The 17289-nt window shown below is 35.2% G+C and overlaps 1 protein-coding gene across 4 annotated transcripts in view; it reads left to right on the top strand.

Moving 5' to 3' along the window:
• Positions 1-9417, top strand: part of LOC126819221 (ceramide glucosyltransferase) — a 51869-nt gene extending 42452 nt beyond the window's left edge. For all 4 annotated transcript variants that reach the window (XM_050547139.1, XM_050547136.2, XM_050547140.2 and 1 more), the window contains one exon: positions 1533-9417. In XM_050547139.1, the coding sequence (XP_050403096.1) occupies positions 1533-1721 (189 nt within the window). In that variant the 3' untranslated portion in view covers positions 1722-9417. The remainder of the gene's footprint in view (positions 1-1532) is intronic.
• Positions 9418-17289: the final 7872 nt, after the last annotated feature.

Genomic DNA, 17289 nt, shown 5'->3' with positions numbered 1-17289 from the left:
TGCCCGGGCAAAATTTCACTCATAGCACACTGTATGCCGTATGCCCGTCTTCATTAGTCCAGTATAGGAGCAGAACAGTAGGACGTTAAACCCCATTTCATTTCATTTCTTTATATCCACCACTATCGGTAATTGTATCTGTATCGGCCGATATATTTCGCTGCCAATATCTGATATTGGTAAAACCGATACGTGCCATATCAGACCATCACTATTACATAGTGTATCTTTAAGTAGCATTTTAGTAATTGTTTGTAATTACATGTCAAAATAATTTATCTTTTGGGTTGTTCATTATTGAAACTATTTCAGTATTTGTTAATGAATGAGTTATAAACAAATTACAATGGCTTGAGTACTCCTATAAGGTAGCAGTTAATTATAATTTAAACTAGAACTGCGATGCAGTAATGACGGGTTTCACCGGTGCCCTGTTACCCTTGAACATATGTCACTTCCGGTACCGATGAAACCATTAAACAGGTTTCCATTTAGGCATTGCACACATCACATAAAATGTACGCAGAATCAATCAAATCCGGCAATATCAATTCATTGTATACCCTTTCAGTCATACCAGATTTGAAAAAAATAATATTTGCTTTCAAAAACTGGTAAATTTTGCTAAATTTATGTTACTTCCTTTGCCGAAAGGAAAATGTACCGGTAACAAAAAAAATGACATTTTGGACCACGGAACATATGCACTTTGTTTTATACAAATCGAACAATAAATAATTAATCCAGGACTGAAAAACTGAATTAGCCAATGGGGGCCAAGGAAAAATACGGTGACAAAAAATGTTGACATTTTTTGTCAAATCAGATGACCCTTTAACCCTTGGTAAAATACCACATAGAAATATTCATTAATAAAAAAGTTTTTCGTAAAAATTTAAATTTTCAAAATTTGGCGCCTAATATCTCCGAAGATTCGTCGAAAATAAAAAATCCAAAGAACCTTAGCTATGTGCCTTGTCTCTGGCTATGTCAAAATGTATCAAATATTACAATCCGACAATTATTGATAACATTACGGCAAAATATCGAAAAACGACAACTTCGGTGATTTCGGACATTTCGCATTGTCGCAGAACGTTGGAAATAACTTTAAAATTTAAGTCAAACCCACTTTCCCAGTAAAGCTGAAGACATCGAATCGATCCGACAAGTAGTTTCTGAGATATGCTCAAATGGAAAAATAATAATAAGAAGAATAATAATCCGAACAAAAACAATAGTGTGAAACCCTAATTAAAGTAGTGCAATTTGGAAATAAGCCACCTGTCACTGACAAAATCTGGCACAAATCAGGCTTGATCAGAATAATTTCTCTGATGCATATTTTGTGCAATTTTGTGTCTTCAAGGGTTTGAATTTTGCATCATTCTATTACTCAAACCACAAAAACCACACACAGGCAGATAATAAATTCAGTGTATGTTTTCATAATTGTGTGCATTTTAGCCTAATAAATTATGACCAAATCTTTTTCTACATTTGTATTGATAAATTTTTCTCTTTTATTTCAGAATACCAAATTGACATTTTCTCTGTTGTACTTCATAATTGCATGGACAGTACGAGAATTGTTACAAACAATGATAGTCTTTTTGAGTCTATTTAAACCTCATGAAATAAAATGGGGTAAAAGAATTTACTATGTCCAATGTGGTGGACAAACACAAATCATCAGTGATAAATCAGCTATGCACTTATGATCGCAGAAATCATTCCTATACAAATACATCAATTTATGACGGTATATTAGATTCTAAATTCTAAATTTGTTAATGTCTTGCTATCATCCACCTTCTAACTTCTATTCATATCATTTGTAAAGTAAGACAACGTATAATGTAATCCAACCACTGATTTACATGACACAGTAATCATAAAAAAGTGAGGCTTGTAATCATTGGGTGTCTTCTTGTTATGTTAGTCTTACCTTGCCACTCATAAATACCATGCTCAGAACAGAAAACATCCATGATTTTTAGCAATCATAAAACATAAACATATTAGCATGAGATACCTCTGGTATTAATATGTTTCAATGTGCACACATCTATAGTGTGAATATTAGTGTTATTTGATTGTCAAGTCCATGTTGTATCGAGATCATGATGTTATAGATCTGGGAGTAAGGTGTTTAGTTAATACTCCATTTGTTAAAAATCATTGTTATAAAAAAAAAAGGATATGTTATTCAATTTTTCATTTTGGTATTGTTTTGTATCTATTTTATTACCCATTATTTCACATTAGTTCATTCCTAATACATTTCAGTCCATTCCTGATACCACTCAACCAGTATACAAGGCATACTTGATATTGAAAAGAAGGATTTATATTTATATATCTGTTATGTTAAGTATAAAACACCAGCCATGATCAAGTATTGTTATCATAAAATGTTGGACATTCGAGTAAAACAAAAGTGGTATTTGCAGAATTCCAGGGGGGGTATCCAAATGACTAACATATCTATTAAAGGGGTATGAGAAATGCAAGCGCATTATTTGGAGTTCAAATTTGCATTATGTTAGTTGATTAATTGTCCCCCATCTTTCAAAGAAAGCATGGGACTATTAAAATGGGTCTGTCTGCCTAAACGGCTTTCTGTCACATTTTGGGAACTCTCCTTCTAATTGAGCTAGAATGTTCAAACTTGGTTTAGGTGTGTATTATGTGAATGCCTTGATGGAGTTCAGAGATTAGCATTTTCTGCTTAGGCTAAGCAGAGATAAGCAATTTGATTGGTTGATGTTTTTTGGACACAATAACTTTGGTTCTTGTGAAGTGAGAGTGATGAAACTTGGTGTAAAGTTTCATTACATCAATACCTTAACTAAGTTCGATAATGAGCATTTCACGATAAGCTACTTTGGAGCTTTATAACTTTGATTCTAATTGAGTGAGAGTGGTGAAACTTGGTGTAAAGGTTCATTACATCAATACCTTGACTAAGTTTGATAATGAGCATTTTTGGCTCAGGGTAAGCCAACTTTGGAGCTTGATAATTTTGATTCTAATTGAGTGAGAGTGGTGAAACTTTGTGTATAGTTTCATTACATAATTACCTTGACTATAATTTCTATAATGAGCATTTTCTACTTAGGGTAAGCAGAACGATAAGCAGTTTTATTGGTGACATCAATACCTTGACTAAGTTTGATAATGAGCATTTTCGGCTCAGGGTAAGCAGAGTGATAAGCAATTTGATTGGTCGAGACTTTGGAGCTCAACATTCTTAACATTAGAGCTTGATTCTAATTGAGAAAGAGTGATGAAACTCAAGAGTATAGATTCATTATATCAATACCTTGACTAATTTCGATGATGAGAATTTTATGCTTAGACTAAGTAGCGATAAGCAATTTGATTGGTCAAGACTTTGGAACGGAACAGCTCTGCTTTTAATTAAGATAGAATGTTAAAACTTGGTGTAGATGTTCAGTAGGTGAATGTCTTGACTGAGTTCAATGATTAACATTTTGAGCTAAAGCTAAGCAGAGCTAAGCAATTTCATTGGTCATGCTTTTGGACAAAGATGACTTTGAGGGGTGATACTTAGTGTATCATGTATCATCTATTTATGTTGGGATTGTGGCGGGGGACATCAGCCTCACTGTTCGCTTTTTATACGCCCACATTTTCATGTGGTCGTATATTGTCGTCACCCCTGTCCCTCCGTCCGTCCATAATTTGTTTGTGGACACTCTACAGGTCATAATTTTTATCAGATTTTGACGAAACATGAAAGATAGGTTTGTCTTCCAAGAATCTCGGTTCCTTTCGATATTGGCCATGTTCCTGAAGCAACGACTGCGAGTTTCACATCTGGCCGTTGCTTGTTTACTTCACAATTCCTGAACTCATAGCTATGTTATCTACAGACACGTGAGCAGTAGCGTCCAATCAGAGGTTCTGACATCGTGACCTCCACGGAAAAATTGACATTGAATGAACCTTGAACTTTGCAACTCGATTATCACAGGTAGACATTTTAGCTTGAAACCGCGAGACTTGGTATTCGCGACGATCGAGGAATCTGGTAGGCTCATAAGTTGGGCTTGTACCCAATCGAAATTAGTGCCACAATATGCAGGGTTTTACATGAAGGCCTTGATAAGATGTATGTAGTTAAAGCGAGATCAAGCCTTCTATTGAAGATGGATATTGGCAAGTATCGGATGGTAACATCCTGCATTCCCCTGATTGAACAAAAAATCGCATATTTTTTTTTAGCATGTGGTCCCTCTAGAGTTCACAATTTTTATCCAATTTAAAAAACCGTTACAGTATTTCACCGTTACACCATAGTGAAACTGCCTTACAAAATAGCTGCTTCCTGTACACAATTTTTGTCTGATTTTGATAAAACTTAAAATATATGTTTATATCCCAAAGATCCCAGTTTCTTTGGATATTCGCACATATCGTCCATAACTTCCTGGATTATGGCCCCCGATTGTACGAAAAATCACATTTTTAGCTTGTTACACCATATATCATCGTTTCATCATAGTAGAGGCCGAGTTCAAATTTTGGGAAAATTGAAACGAAACTGCCTGACAAAGTGACCGTTACACCATAGTGAAACTGCCTTACAAAATAGCTGCTTCCTGTACACAATTTTTGTCTGATTTTGATGAAACTTAAAATATATCTTTATATCCCAAAGATCTCAGTCCCTTTTGATATTCATGCATTTTAGACCATAACTTCCTGGATTATGGCCCCTGGTTGTACGAAAAATGATGGGCATATCTTGCTTGGCAACTGCTGGTTTATAATTGTGTGTGTCGGGTAGAAAAAGAAAAATTATTCCACTGTATGTTAGCTAGGTATGTGGATTCAACAAATGTAAAATGTTATAGAGTTTTAGAAAAATTCATTATACCCAGTTTCATGCGTGACACCTATTGTCACTTACAGCTTAATGAAGCGATATTCTGAACATGAATATGTACATGTTTACGAAATTGTTTAACTCAAACTTTAGCTTTAATATTGTGATATATATATAGGTCACAATTCTATGGAATACAATTACTGCTTACTGAGCGACTTTTCGACTAGGCTTCTCTAGTCATTGTCAAGGAATGATAAATGATGAAATATACAATACTTATCTCTGGTTGGTCAGCATTAACCAATTTGTGTTGTTTACATGTATATATTGTCTTGTCATATTTTATCATTGCTTGATAATGATTAGAGAAGCCTAGTCGAAATGTCAATCAGTAATAAGCAGTAATTGTATTCCATAGAATTGTGACCTGTATATTCCAGTTCAATTCCTAAATGCCATTGAAACAATTTGTATTACATTGTGAACAAATATTTGAGAATAGAAATGATACTTGCTTTAGGTCTGTTTCCTCTGTATTTCAGAGAAATCTTAAACTGCCGGCTATGCTGAACAATTATTCAACAACCTTTATTTTTTAAACATCGTTCCTATTGTGAATCTCCCCAAGCTGGATCGAAGCATGTTTTGTTTTAGAATGATATAATACTTTACTAAACTGTTGTTTGTAGTGACAGACGGTAACTAATGTAACATTACATTGGCAGAAAAAGTCAAATACACTCAAAATAGTTACCAGTATGAGCTTATTGTATTTGTGTACATTTATGGAATAGATCTATCAACATGTTCTTGGTGATATTTTCATGTTATTGTTTACGTTTAAATATTGAGTTATATACCTGGTATACCATAATCTTCCAGCCTTATTTTATTTTTGTTTAATATTTTTGATGGTTCTAGGTATGGTGTTTCTTTGAGGAAAACAGTTCTTTGTTTTCACTTTTGAAAGTTATTCATTTGAAACTACTGTAAATAATTGATCTCCTAAATTTCTTTTTCATTTCCCCTTGCTTTTAGAAATGGTTGTGAATACTATGCAGGGAATGTGTAAATTTAAATTTTCATAAAATGATACAATCATTAATAAATACATTATAAAATAGCATACCATAATGCTAATTGTATTAAAATTTAAATTGTATTGCCAAAAGTGCCAAATGTTTATTTGACATTGAGTAGTATGTAAGCTGTCAGGGTTTTTATTTCTTAAAATTATTTGATTAAATCTTCCCTAAATTCTGAGCTCAATTTATTATTGAACAAAGTAACTATTATAAATTGTTATTGATAAACGGCAGCATTTTTTGTATTTGTTAACCATGGAAAAGTTAAATCTTTAAAATGTTTCATATTAACACATTCAAGTTTTGTTAAAGATTCTGCCATTATCTCTTTCTCCAAGAAAAAAATGTAGTTATTTTTAATAGTATTGTATTTAATATAACATCCAAGAACTGGCTCAACTTAGAGACTGAGAAATTTTAAATGATGGTTTAACAGTTTTTATATGCCAACATTTTCATGTGGACGTATATTGTCATCACCCCTGTCCGTCCACAATTTGTTTTTGGACACTCTACAGGTCACAATTTTTATCCGATTTTGACGAAACTTGAAATATAGGTTTATCTCCAAAAGGCAGCGGTTCCTGTTCATGGATTATGGCCTCTGCTTGTACGGAAAATCACATTTTTAGTTTGTGGACACTTTAGAGGTCATGATTTTTATCTGATTTTGATGAAACCTAAAATGTATGATTATAGAAACTTGAAATGTATATTTAGAACCCAAAGATCTCGGTTCCTTTCGATATTCACGCATATCGGACTGTGGTCAGAAATTGTTGTCGCCCCCATCTGTCGGTCAGGCATCCACAATTGGTTGTGGACGCTCTACAGCAGTTTTGAAACAAAGCGAGGGACAAACAAGGATTATGAAATTTCATTTTATTTTCAAGTAATACCAAACAAAATACTCATTCTGCGGTTTTTATTCGTCTCCATAGTTATATTCAGAGAAAAACCAAAGCATGTCAACAAATCAAACAATAACGTAACATGAAAGTAGGCCCAAGTCAAGTGACATTAATAAGGCATCTATATATGTCATTGAGTGACGCTGCAAGCTATAAATAGACCTACAAAGATTTTTGATCCTACAGAGAGTAATGCCCGTTTAGAGTTTGGGCCCAACAATAAGCAGTTTCGATTTTTTATTTCATTGAGAGATAAAATTACTCATAAATTTTCAGATGTAATGGAAGGGTCTGGTGAGCCGGATGACAAGACTTCGTGAGCAGTAGTTTGCCCACCTCTGCTCTACAGGCTAAAGTTAATATCCGATTGACTTTTAAGACGAAGAAGCCTATTGATTTTAACGTTTACGATAATTACTACCAAAGTTATGACCCTTTTTAATCACTATGAACAATCATGTGGACGAAGTTAATATGCGATTGACTTTAAATTTATACACAATGTTAAAGGACATAAGACAAAGAAGCCTATTGATTTTCAACAATTTCCAATAATTACTGTTAGAATTATGGCCCTTGGCCACTTTGAATATTATTGTGGATGCTCTAGAGACCAAAGTTATCATCTATTCGTTTTTATACGCCCACATTGAAATGTAGTCGTATATTGTCGTCGCCCCCCTGTCTGTCGTCCACAATTGCTTGTGGACGCTTCAGAGGCTAAAGTTAATATCCGATTGACTTTAAATTTATACAAAGTGTTTAAGGTCATGAGACGAAGAAGTCTATTAATTTTCAACGATTGCTGATAATTACTGTCAAGAGTTATGGCCCTTGATCACTTTGAAAAATCTTTTGGACGCTGTAGAGGCTAAAGTTATCCGATTGTTTTGAAATTTATACACAGTGTTTGAGGTCATGAGACGAAGAAGCCTATTGATTTTAAACGATTTCCAATAATTACTGCCAGGGTTATGGCCCTTGATCACTTTGAAAAATCTTGTGGACGCTCTAGAGGTTAAAGTTATCATCTGATTGACTTTAGATTGATACACAGAGTTTAAGGTCTTGAGATGAACAAATATATTGATTTTCAATGAATTTTGATAACTTTAACAGCTAAATCCATGATATTAAATGTTTTGTATACTAAATGTTAGCATTGGGCAGAACTAAAAGCCAAACAAATTCTAATGATTTTCTGATAATTACTGAATGAGTTGTTACTCTTAATCAGATTTTAGTGTATTATAAATGTTTTATCAACAACAATAGAAGAAATATGCGACAACTCTTGTTGACAGCTCAGATGACTTAGCTGCTGTGGGCGTATGTTTTGTTGCCTGGCAACCTATCTTTAAATTAATACACAGTGTTTACAGTTATGAGAAGAAGAACCCTACTGATTTCCAACGATTTTCGATAATTACTGTCAGAATTATGGTCCTTGGCAACTTTAAAATTCTTGTGGATGCTCTAGAGACCAAAGTTATCCATCTGTTTATAAATTTATAAACAGTGTTTACAACCATGAGACGAAGACACCGATATATTTTCAAGGATTTCTGATAATTATGGGCATTGATTACTTCGAAATATCTTGCAGATGCTGTACAGGCCAAAGTGATCATTCGATGGACTTTAGATTGATACACAGAATTTAAGGAGATGAACAAATACAGTATGTAATGTCAAAGTTGTGGAGTCCAATGTGGAGCCTTTAGAGGTCACAATTTTTATCTGATTTTGATGAAACATAAAATATATGTTTATATCCCAAAGATCTTGGTTCCTTTCGATAATCGCACATATCAGAACGTAACCTCCTGTATAACGGCCCCTGATTGTACAAAAAATTGTGTTTTTAGCTTGTGGACCCTCTGGAAGTCACAATTTTTATCCGATTTCAAAAAATGTTTAAATAAATCACCATTTCCCCATTGGAGGGTGAGATTGAATATTGTGAAAATCAGAAAGAAACTGCTTGACTAAATGACTGCTCCTTGTACGCAAATAGTGTAAAAGTATGTAATAACAAGATTGTGAACCCTCAAGAGGTCACAATTTTTTGTTCGATTTTGATGAAACTTAAAATATATATTTATATCCCAAAGATCTTGCTTCCTTTTGATATTCATGCATTTCAGACTATAACTTCCTGGATTATGGCCCCTAATTTTAGGAAAAATCACGTTTTATTTTTAGTTTGTTCTCTGTCCATCTCTTGCAAAATGTGGGCATATCTTGCATGGCAACTGCTTGTTTCTGTAAAAAATTGCCTACAGTCAAATTGAACATTTTCGATTTAACTGCAGTGATAGATGAATTTATTTTTATTATTAACACCTCTTTTAAATAAATATTTTATAGGTTCTAAGGAAATAAAGCTATTATATTTTGTTTTAAAACACTGCTTTATATACATGTGGAACAAATGTTGTTGGGTTTGTTTTTTTCAATTTTTACATCATTACACGCTATACCATTCTAATTATTATTTCATTTGTAATATTTCATTATGAATTTTTATTTTATGAAATGAAATAAAATGGGTTTTAAAGTCCTACTGTTTTATTTAAATTTTATCAGTCCATTAGAATCATGATTACCAGTATATGAATGTATCAATTCATATATTTAATAATTCTGTATTTAGACTGGACTCAGTTATGCTGTATATACTAATCTAAATCTCTCCGTCATAAATTGTTGGGGGGTTGGATGGCCGAATGGTTAGCACGCGTGCGCTGTATCATACGGTCTGTCATTGAGTCAACTGGTGGGGTTTTGATTCCCTGGTTGTACCTGGCAAGGAATGGGGTCGCCTGTCCAACCTCGTGAGTTTTCTCCGGGTCCCCCGGTTTCCTCCCACTGCTAAAGACCCCTATGTGCAAGCGAAATATTGAAATAAAATTGAACCATATGTTAGTCCCGAAATGACCTAGTTTGTGTCGAGTGGATGTTAAACCCCATTTCTCTCTCTCTCATAAATTGTTGCTGATCGATGAACAGTGGTGTGGACAAAATAGCACCAAATTGTATACAGAAATTATTGTATGTCTTATGATTGGTTGAGAGGAAAAATGACCTTCAGCTTGTATTTGAAATATGCAGAATGCATTGTTAATTTGCTGTTTTGTCCAGACTAATTTTTGACTTGTAAGAAGCAGAGACAATTCTAGTTAGAGTGTGGAACTGTATTGTTTAACTGTAGGTTAACACTTTTATATTCTATTAAAATAAACAAGCTTAGACCCACTTATTGTTTGTGTGTCAAATGTGTCAGTTTTATTATGATTGTAACATTGTTAATAGGTTGAAGTATCAATTTTTTTGCCCATAAAATAACATCTAACACATTTGTGAGAGCTGCTGTTTCTATGTTCAGTTGACTTTAAAGTTGACATAAGGAAAAGCAACTAATTAGAGACACCATTTAACCATAGCAGGCCTGGCGGAGTGGGGGGGCTTTAGCCCCCCCAATAATTTGGCTGCAAGTACTCTTTTCTCCAGGTTATTGCGGCCCCTGGACCCGCGCCTATAAGGACCTAGGATGGAAGCCCCCCCAATCAAGAATTGCTTCCGCCGGCCCTGCATAGTAACCAATGAGCTAAAAATACATGTATTATATATTACCAGTAGATATAACACATAGGGGTAATCAAACCGACACATTATTATACCAATTGCCTGGTTAAGGTGATAGGGGCTGCAGTATTTAGAAGATGTTTTTCAAATTTGGTGTGAAACATTTGGGTCATGTTTGGCATCCACAATTTCTTGTGAACAATGAGGTACAGAGTATATTTACCATCTGATCTTTTTAACATTTGTACATGTTCAAATGTTGCCTTGTGAAATGAAGAATGCTGTTGATTTTCAAAAATTTCCATTAATTACTTCCAAGAGTCATGGAAGGACAAAAGTTACCATCCAATCTATAGGTATAATTTAAATTATTAAAACAAAGAAGCCGATTGAAATTCAGTAGTGATATTATACAAGTTTGTTCATTACTACTGGATATATTGCCCTCGTTTAACTTTGTAGAACCTTTTGAACTCTTGAATGACAAAAGTTATCATCCTGATATGAAATACAATTTCAGCAATTTTCGTTAATTACTTCTAATAGGCTTTATCGAATTATAAATGTAGTCTGTATACTATAGTGTTCACAAGAAATTTTGGCTGAAGGACCGACATCTATATATAAACCATATTTTCATTATATAGGCCCATTAACCAGTGGTTTCCAGGCAAGATAGGCCCACATTTTGCAAGAGATGGATAGAGAACAAGCTAAACAAGCCAACAGTGAGGCTGAATTCCCCCACCGAAATTCCAAAATAAATAGATGAGACATATTAATTAACAGCACATTTATTTTTTTCAAGCAATCAAACTGATTATATACACTAAGTTTCATCACTATCAGATAGAATCGAAGTTATCTTGTCCCAAAGCATCGACCAATGAACTTGATTAGCTCTGTTTAGCTTTAGCTCGAAATGTTAAAGGACAATATTGGTTCCAGTCATTATCACATATGTGATAGAGCTGGTTAAACACATTCCAAATATAATTTTAACACAGTGATCATTGCTACGATAGTTGAGTAATACAGGTTTCTTGAATCGGAAGTGACGAACGTCAAAGGAAAACACGAGTCATCCCTCTATATATATATATATGTTACAGTCAATGTCTACAATCAGGCAATGTGTACAAAGTTGTTATATGGGATTGTAAGAGGATACCTGACAATTCAATAAAGTAATTGAATGTCATTAGATATAAGAACACGAGAAAAATAGAAATAGTCTGTACATTCCGTTGTTTATATTCATTCTATACCTTATAAAAACATGGTAATGCACTGACTTTTTCAGTTTTTCTTTCGTGTTCTCTTATCTAGTGGCAGTCAATTCTTTTTATGAATTGTCAGATATCCTCTCACAGCCTCACATAACAACTTTTGGTTTTGGAAGGAATTATTAGTGAGCAGAAATTCGACCATATGTATCTGTTATTTACGAAAGCCCAGAATGTTCATTCCAAATTCCAAATGCGAAATTCCAAATTCCAAATCGGATCAGGTTTTGTTTTTGACTAATCAGTTAGAGTATAATAACAATATTCCAGTTCGGGTTTGCTTCGGCAGATGTGAACAGTTTGGGGCAAAGTTCCTCTGCAGTGAGCTACTCTGCTACTCGGTATCCTAGGACTGGCGTGTTTTGTTTTGTTTTTTGTTTTTTTTATACGCCCACATTTTCATGTCCGTCCGTCCGTCCGTCCACAATTGTTTGTGAACAGTCTACAGGTCACAATTTTTATCCGATTTATAGGATTATCACCCAAAGATCTCGGTTCCTTTCGATATTGGCATGTGTCGGACTGTAACTTCATGGATTAAGGTCCCTGATTGTACGAAAAATCACGTTTTTAGCTTGTGAACACTGTAGAGGTCATAATTTTTATCCGATTTAAAAAACCGTATTATTATATCACCGTTACACCCTAAGGATGGCTGAGTTCGAATTTCGTGAAAATAGGCCCAAAACTGACAGACAAAATGGCCGATTTGGTTTAAACTTGAAATATATGCTTATAACCCAAAGATCTCGGTTCCTTTCGATATTCGCGCATATCGGAACGTAACTTCCTGAATTATGGCCCCTGATTGTACGAAAAATCACGTTTTTAGCTTGTGGACCCTATAGAGGTCATAATTTTTATCCGATTTAAAAAACCGTATTATTATATCACCGTTACACCCTAAGGATGGCTGAGTTCGAATTTCGTGAAAATAGGCCCAAAACTGACAGACAAAATGGCCGCCCTTCGTTCTGAAATAGCGTAAAAATATGGTATATCAAGGTTGTGGACCCTATAGAGGTCACAATTTTTATCCGATTTAATAAAACGTATTATTGTATCACCGTTACACCCTAGGGACGGCTATGTTCCTATTTCGTGAAAATCGGCCCAAAATTGACAGACAGAATGGTCGCCGTTCGTTCTCAAATAGCGTAAAAATATGGTATATCAAGGTTGTGGACCCTATAGAGGTCACAATTTTTCTTCGATTGTGTTGAAACTTGAAATGTAAGTTTATAACCCAAAGATCTTGGTTCCTTTCGATATTCGCGCATATATGACCGTAACTTCCTGAATTTTGGCCCCTGATTGTACGAAAAATCGCGTTTTTAGCTTGTGGACCCTATAGAGGTCATAATTTTTATCCGATTTAAAAAAACCGTTTTATTATATCACCGATACACCCTAAGGATGGCTGAGTTCGAATTTCGTGACAATCGGCCCAAAACTGACAGACAAAATGGCCGCCCCTCGTTCTCAAATAAGGTAAAAAATATGGTATATCAAGGTTGTGGACCCTATAGAGGTCACAATTTTTATCCGATTTTGTTGAAACTTGAAATGTAAGTTTATAACCCAAAGATCTGTAATTGTAATTTTCTGAATTATGGCCCTTGATTGTAGGAATAATCACTTTCTTTTTTGCTTGTTCTCTATCCATCTCTCGAAAATGTGGGCGTATCCTGCCTGGCAGCCGCTGGTTTTTTTTTTTGCAACAGCAGTTGTTGAAGAGCTAAGAATAACAGGTTAGTGTACTTAAGCTGCTAAATGTAGACCTGGGCCCTTATTCACGAAAACTTAAACTAAGTTACAACCGAAATTTTAAGAAATACTGCAACTTCATTGGATTTATGCAAATTGATTTATGCAAATTGCAGTATTTCTTAAAATTTCGATTGTATCTTGGTTTAAGTTTTCTTGAATAAGGGCCCGGGAGCCCAGGGGGTCAACCTAACTGAAAAGTGTACCAATTACATAGCTCTGTCAGGGGTACCCCACCACTAGAAATGTCTGTCAGAGTTTTTTTTGTAATATCTGAAGATGTACGGTACACTGCTGTATGATTTTCGTGTGGTACACTTTTGAGCTAATCTAGACTAGTTGGGGGCATGGCATTTTGGGCGTAGAATACCACACCCACCACCAGAAACCGGCAAACTTACATTCTGATGATACCAGATATACATACATTGATACCATATAGGAGAAAATTGGTACACTTTTCAGCTAGGTTAACCCCCTACATGGGCTCCTGCTCTAATGGGTGAACGTCGTCAACGTGGAGGTTACCCTCACTGGGGACTGTCCCCAATCGCTTGCGGCTGGTGTCTTATGTAAGTGGAGGATCGAATCTAACTCTTGCCGCATTTTGTGACTTGAAATAGGGACAATCATGTATATAAATATGGCCAGTGTCATTTTGGTTCGTAAAAACATCAACTGCCTATCCGTGGCCTGAATCTGAGTCAGCATCGGCAATGACATAATTAAATTTTATTTATAGGCCTACATTGTTTAATTCGTTTTTCTTGCGTCCTTTTTTCAGCAATATGGTCCTTCCGCCATACACCCCAACCCTGCTGATGACAAATGTCAACAACAGAAAAATGTTCATTGTTGGTTACTTTCGACAAGGCTATACGAATAATGAAATATTGCAACACTAGACTGACACGCCACGGCATAGTCCTTAGCATATCACATTTAAAAAGGATCTTGCGTGATCTTGGGCTCAGCCGTAGGAGAGATCCAGGACAAAACCTACAAATGTGTGATGTCATTGATGTCATCATATCCGTTGAAAAACACAGTGGCAAATGTCTAGGATACAGAATAGTTTGGAAAGTATAAAAAAGGGGTATGGACTAGTCATTTCACGGAAAATAGTCATTGAATTTATACGCATCATAGATTAAGAAGGCGTTGAACGTCGTAGGAGAAGACGACTTTTAAGGCGACGATATCATTCCCAGGCATATTGACGGCTATGATAACCTCAAGTCATTTGGCTTTGCAGTACATGGTGCAATTGATTGTTTCTCCAGGAGAATATTCTGGCTTAAGGTTGGCACTACGAATAACAATCTGGCCACAATCGCCTCATATTTTTTAAAAACTGTGAAACAAGTAGGTGGTTGCCCTCAAACGGTCAGAAGTGATCTAGGGACAGAAAACGTGCACATCGAAACACTGCAAACAGTGTCTCATGCGCTCAAAGGAAGGACAGAAGATGACCGTTGTTGCTTCATATACGGAAAAAGTTCATCAAATCAAAGGATAGAGGCTTGGTGGTCTATTCTCCGCCGCCACACTGCTGATTGGTGCATTAATTTTTTCAAGGACTTACGAGATACCGGCTTGTATATCGATTCCGACCCTCTGCACGTCGAATGTCTCCGCTTTTGCTTCATGCAAGTCATCCAGGAAGAACTAGACAGAGTTGCAATTGAATGGAATCAACACATACTTCAAGTGAATCGAAACAGTCAAGCCCCAAAAGGAAAACCAGATGTAATGTTTTTCACTCCTCAATTATACGACACGCATGATTATGTAATCGATTGCGCTGTGCAGGATATCGAGATCTGTCAACAGCTTCCAGAGTTTCAACAGCCATCAGCAAATGGACAAACTGAACAATTTCGCGAACTCGCCGAGCTTGTTTTGCCAGGTATTCAAACCCCAAACGATGTCGACGTGGCTTCCGCACTTTACGTAAAACTGATCGATGAAATTACTCGTTATAATTAGAATTTGATTCTTACGGAGACATCATCGATTCCTTCCGATATATGCGGCCAAGTGTTCTCTACTCTGGCAGGAACAGCAATGTAACTCAAAATAAGATGGTTTTTGCAGCAAACTGTGTTTATTCGTTCAAATGCTAAAATAAATGATGGGTACAAATTACATGTGATTCATGTCATTTTTAAGACAAGATCAGGAATCAAATAACGTACGACAAAGAGTATCGGATAATGCTTCTTAACATTCATGTATTGTCAGTATTACTATTATTACCGAATTATTACCGACCCAAACCAACGTTTACGTTTATCAGTTTTTAACTGCAAACAACTGCTAAAGATCTATGTTAGTATGATCATTAAAGCATGTGTTATAATGATATAATGATGTTTTAAATGATATCTGAAAATTTAAAGACGGCGAATCCACTGTTAAAACTTTAACTGCAAAACTCTGCTCAGCGTTGAACCTTTGTTTTGGTCAGTACTTTCCCGGTAGTGTAGTAATAAAATGAGGAAAAGGAACTGAAGTTTGGCAATGAAATACACGTCATGTAAAAATGTATTTTTAGATTCATCAAGTCAAAATTTGATAACCCAAATTTTAAGGTTTGGTTGAAATTATAAACACTGAACAGGGTTTGTGATTGGTGTTTAAGTTGTGGATTTTCTCAAACTTACTTCGTGCAAATGTTTCGAAACTTTCAAATATCATTTAAAACTTGATAAAGATCCATATTACACCGGATTGATCAGAACATTCGTTTTTGCAGGATAAAAAAACTTGTAAACGTATAAGTCGGTTATGGTCGGTAAATAGGATGGCTGTTACCATCAACACTGCAACTCAGACCTGGGATTATTACAGGGCCTCTAGAGGCAGCTTCTTATTGGCACATGCATATAGTTACTACCCTGATTAGGCGGATTTTGATGTATCATTGCAAATAAAATCCATTGTTTGTTAACATGGTTAACATACGATAGAAAATATATGATGCCAATTCATAAGCTCGCAGTCATCACTAGCACCACCTGTCGTAAAGTGGCCGTACAATTGCCATATAACTAGCTGCCTCTAGGGTCCCTTTTAAAAAAGAAAAGCTTCTGTATGCCAGAATCTTCAACACATTTCAAAGACAAACATGAAAATGATAATCAAACAAATCAATTACACTCGCACTACAGGGTAGACTTAAAAAAGAAAAGCATCCTCAACGCATTTCAAAGACAAACATGAAAATGATAAACAAACAAATCAATTACACTCGCACTACAGGGTGGACTTAAGAAAGAAAAGCATCCTCAACACATTACAAAGACAAACATGAAAATGATAATTCAAATACATGAAAATGATACAAACAAATTCAATTACACTACAGGACCTTAAAATCAACAACCAAAGAAAAACACCTATACTTTTCGAAACACAAAAAGTTATTAAACGTGTTGGCGTATATAACATAAATTCGGTTTAGTAACTTCTGCACACTGTAACGACTAATTACAATATAACACAAATTATTGCAGACAAGATTGTAACGATCGCCAATATAAGAGTTGGCATGGGTGTCCGTAAACCAAGAAATCAAGAAATGAAATCTTGTAAAATGAGAAATGAAATTTGTAAAACGAGATGAGTTGGTGGAAAATAACTTGGTTGAAACGAAGAATTGCAAATCTTTTTTAAAAGGTAAAGTCAGACTGGATTGAGTGTAGGCCTACAAACTCTCTCCTAATAGTGACCTCCAAATTCAGTTTATCATTTAAAGGGGTATCATGCTATACAAAAAAGGGTTAATGCTG

Source organism: Patella vulgata, chromosome 4, assembly GCF_932274485.2.
Source record: "Patella vulgata chromosome 4, xgPatVulg1.2, whole genome shotgun sequence".
Lineage (NCBI taxonomy): Eukaryota > Metazoa > Mollusca > Gastropoda > Patellidae > Patella > Patella vulgata.
Note: the sequence above shows the minus strand (reverse complement) of the source record. Positions and strands in the feature narration are given on the sequence as shown.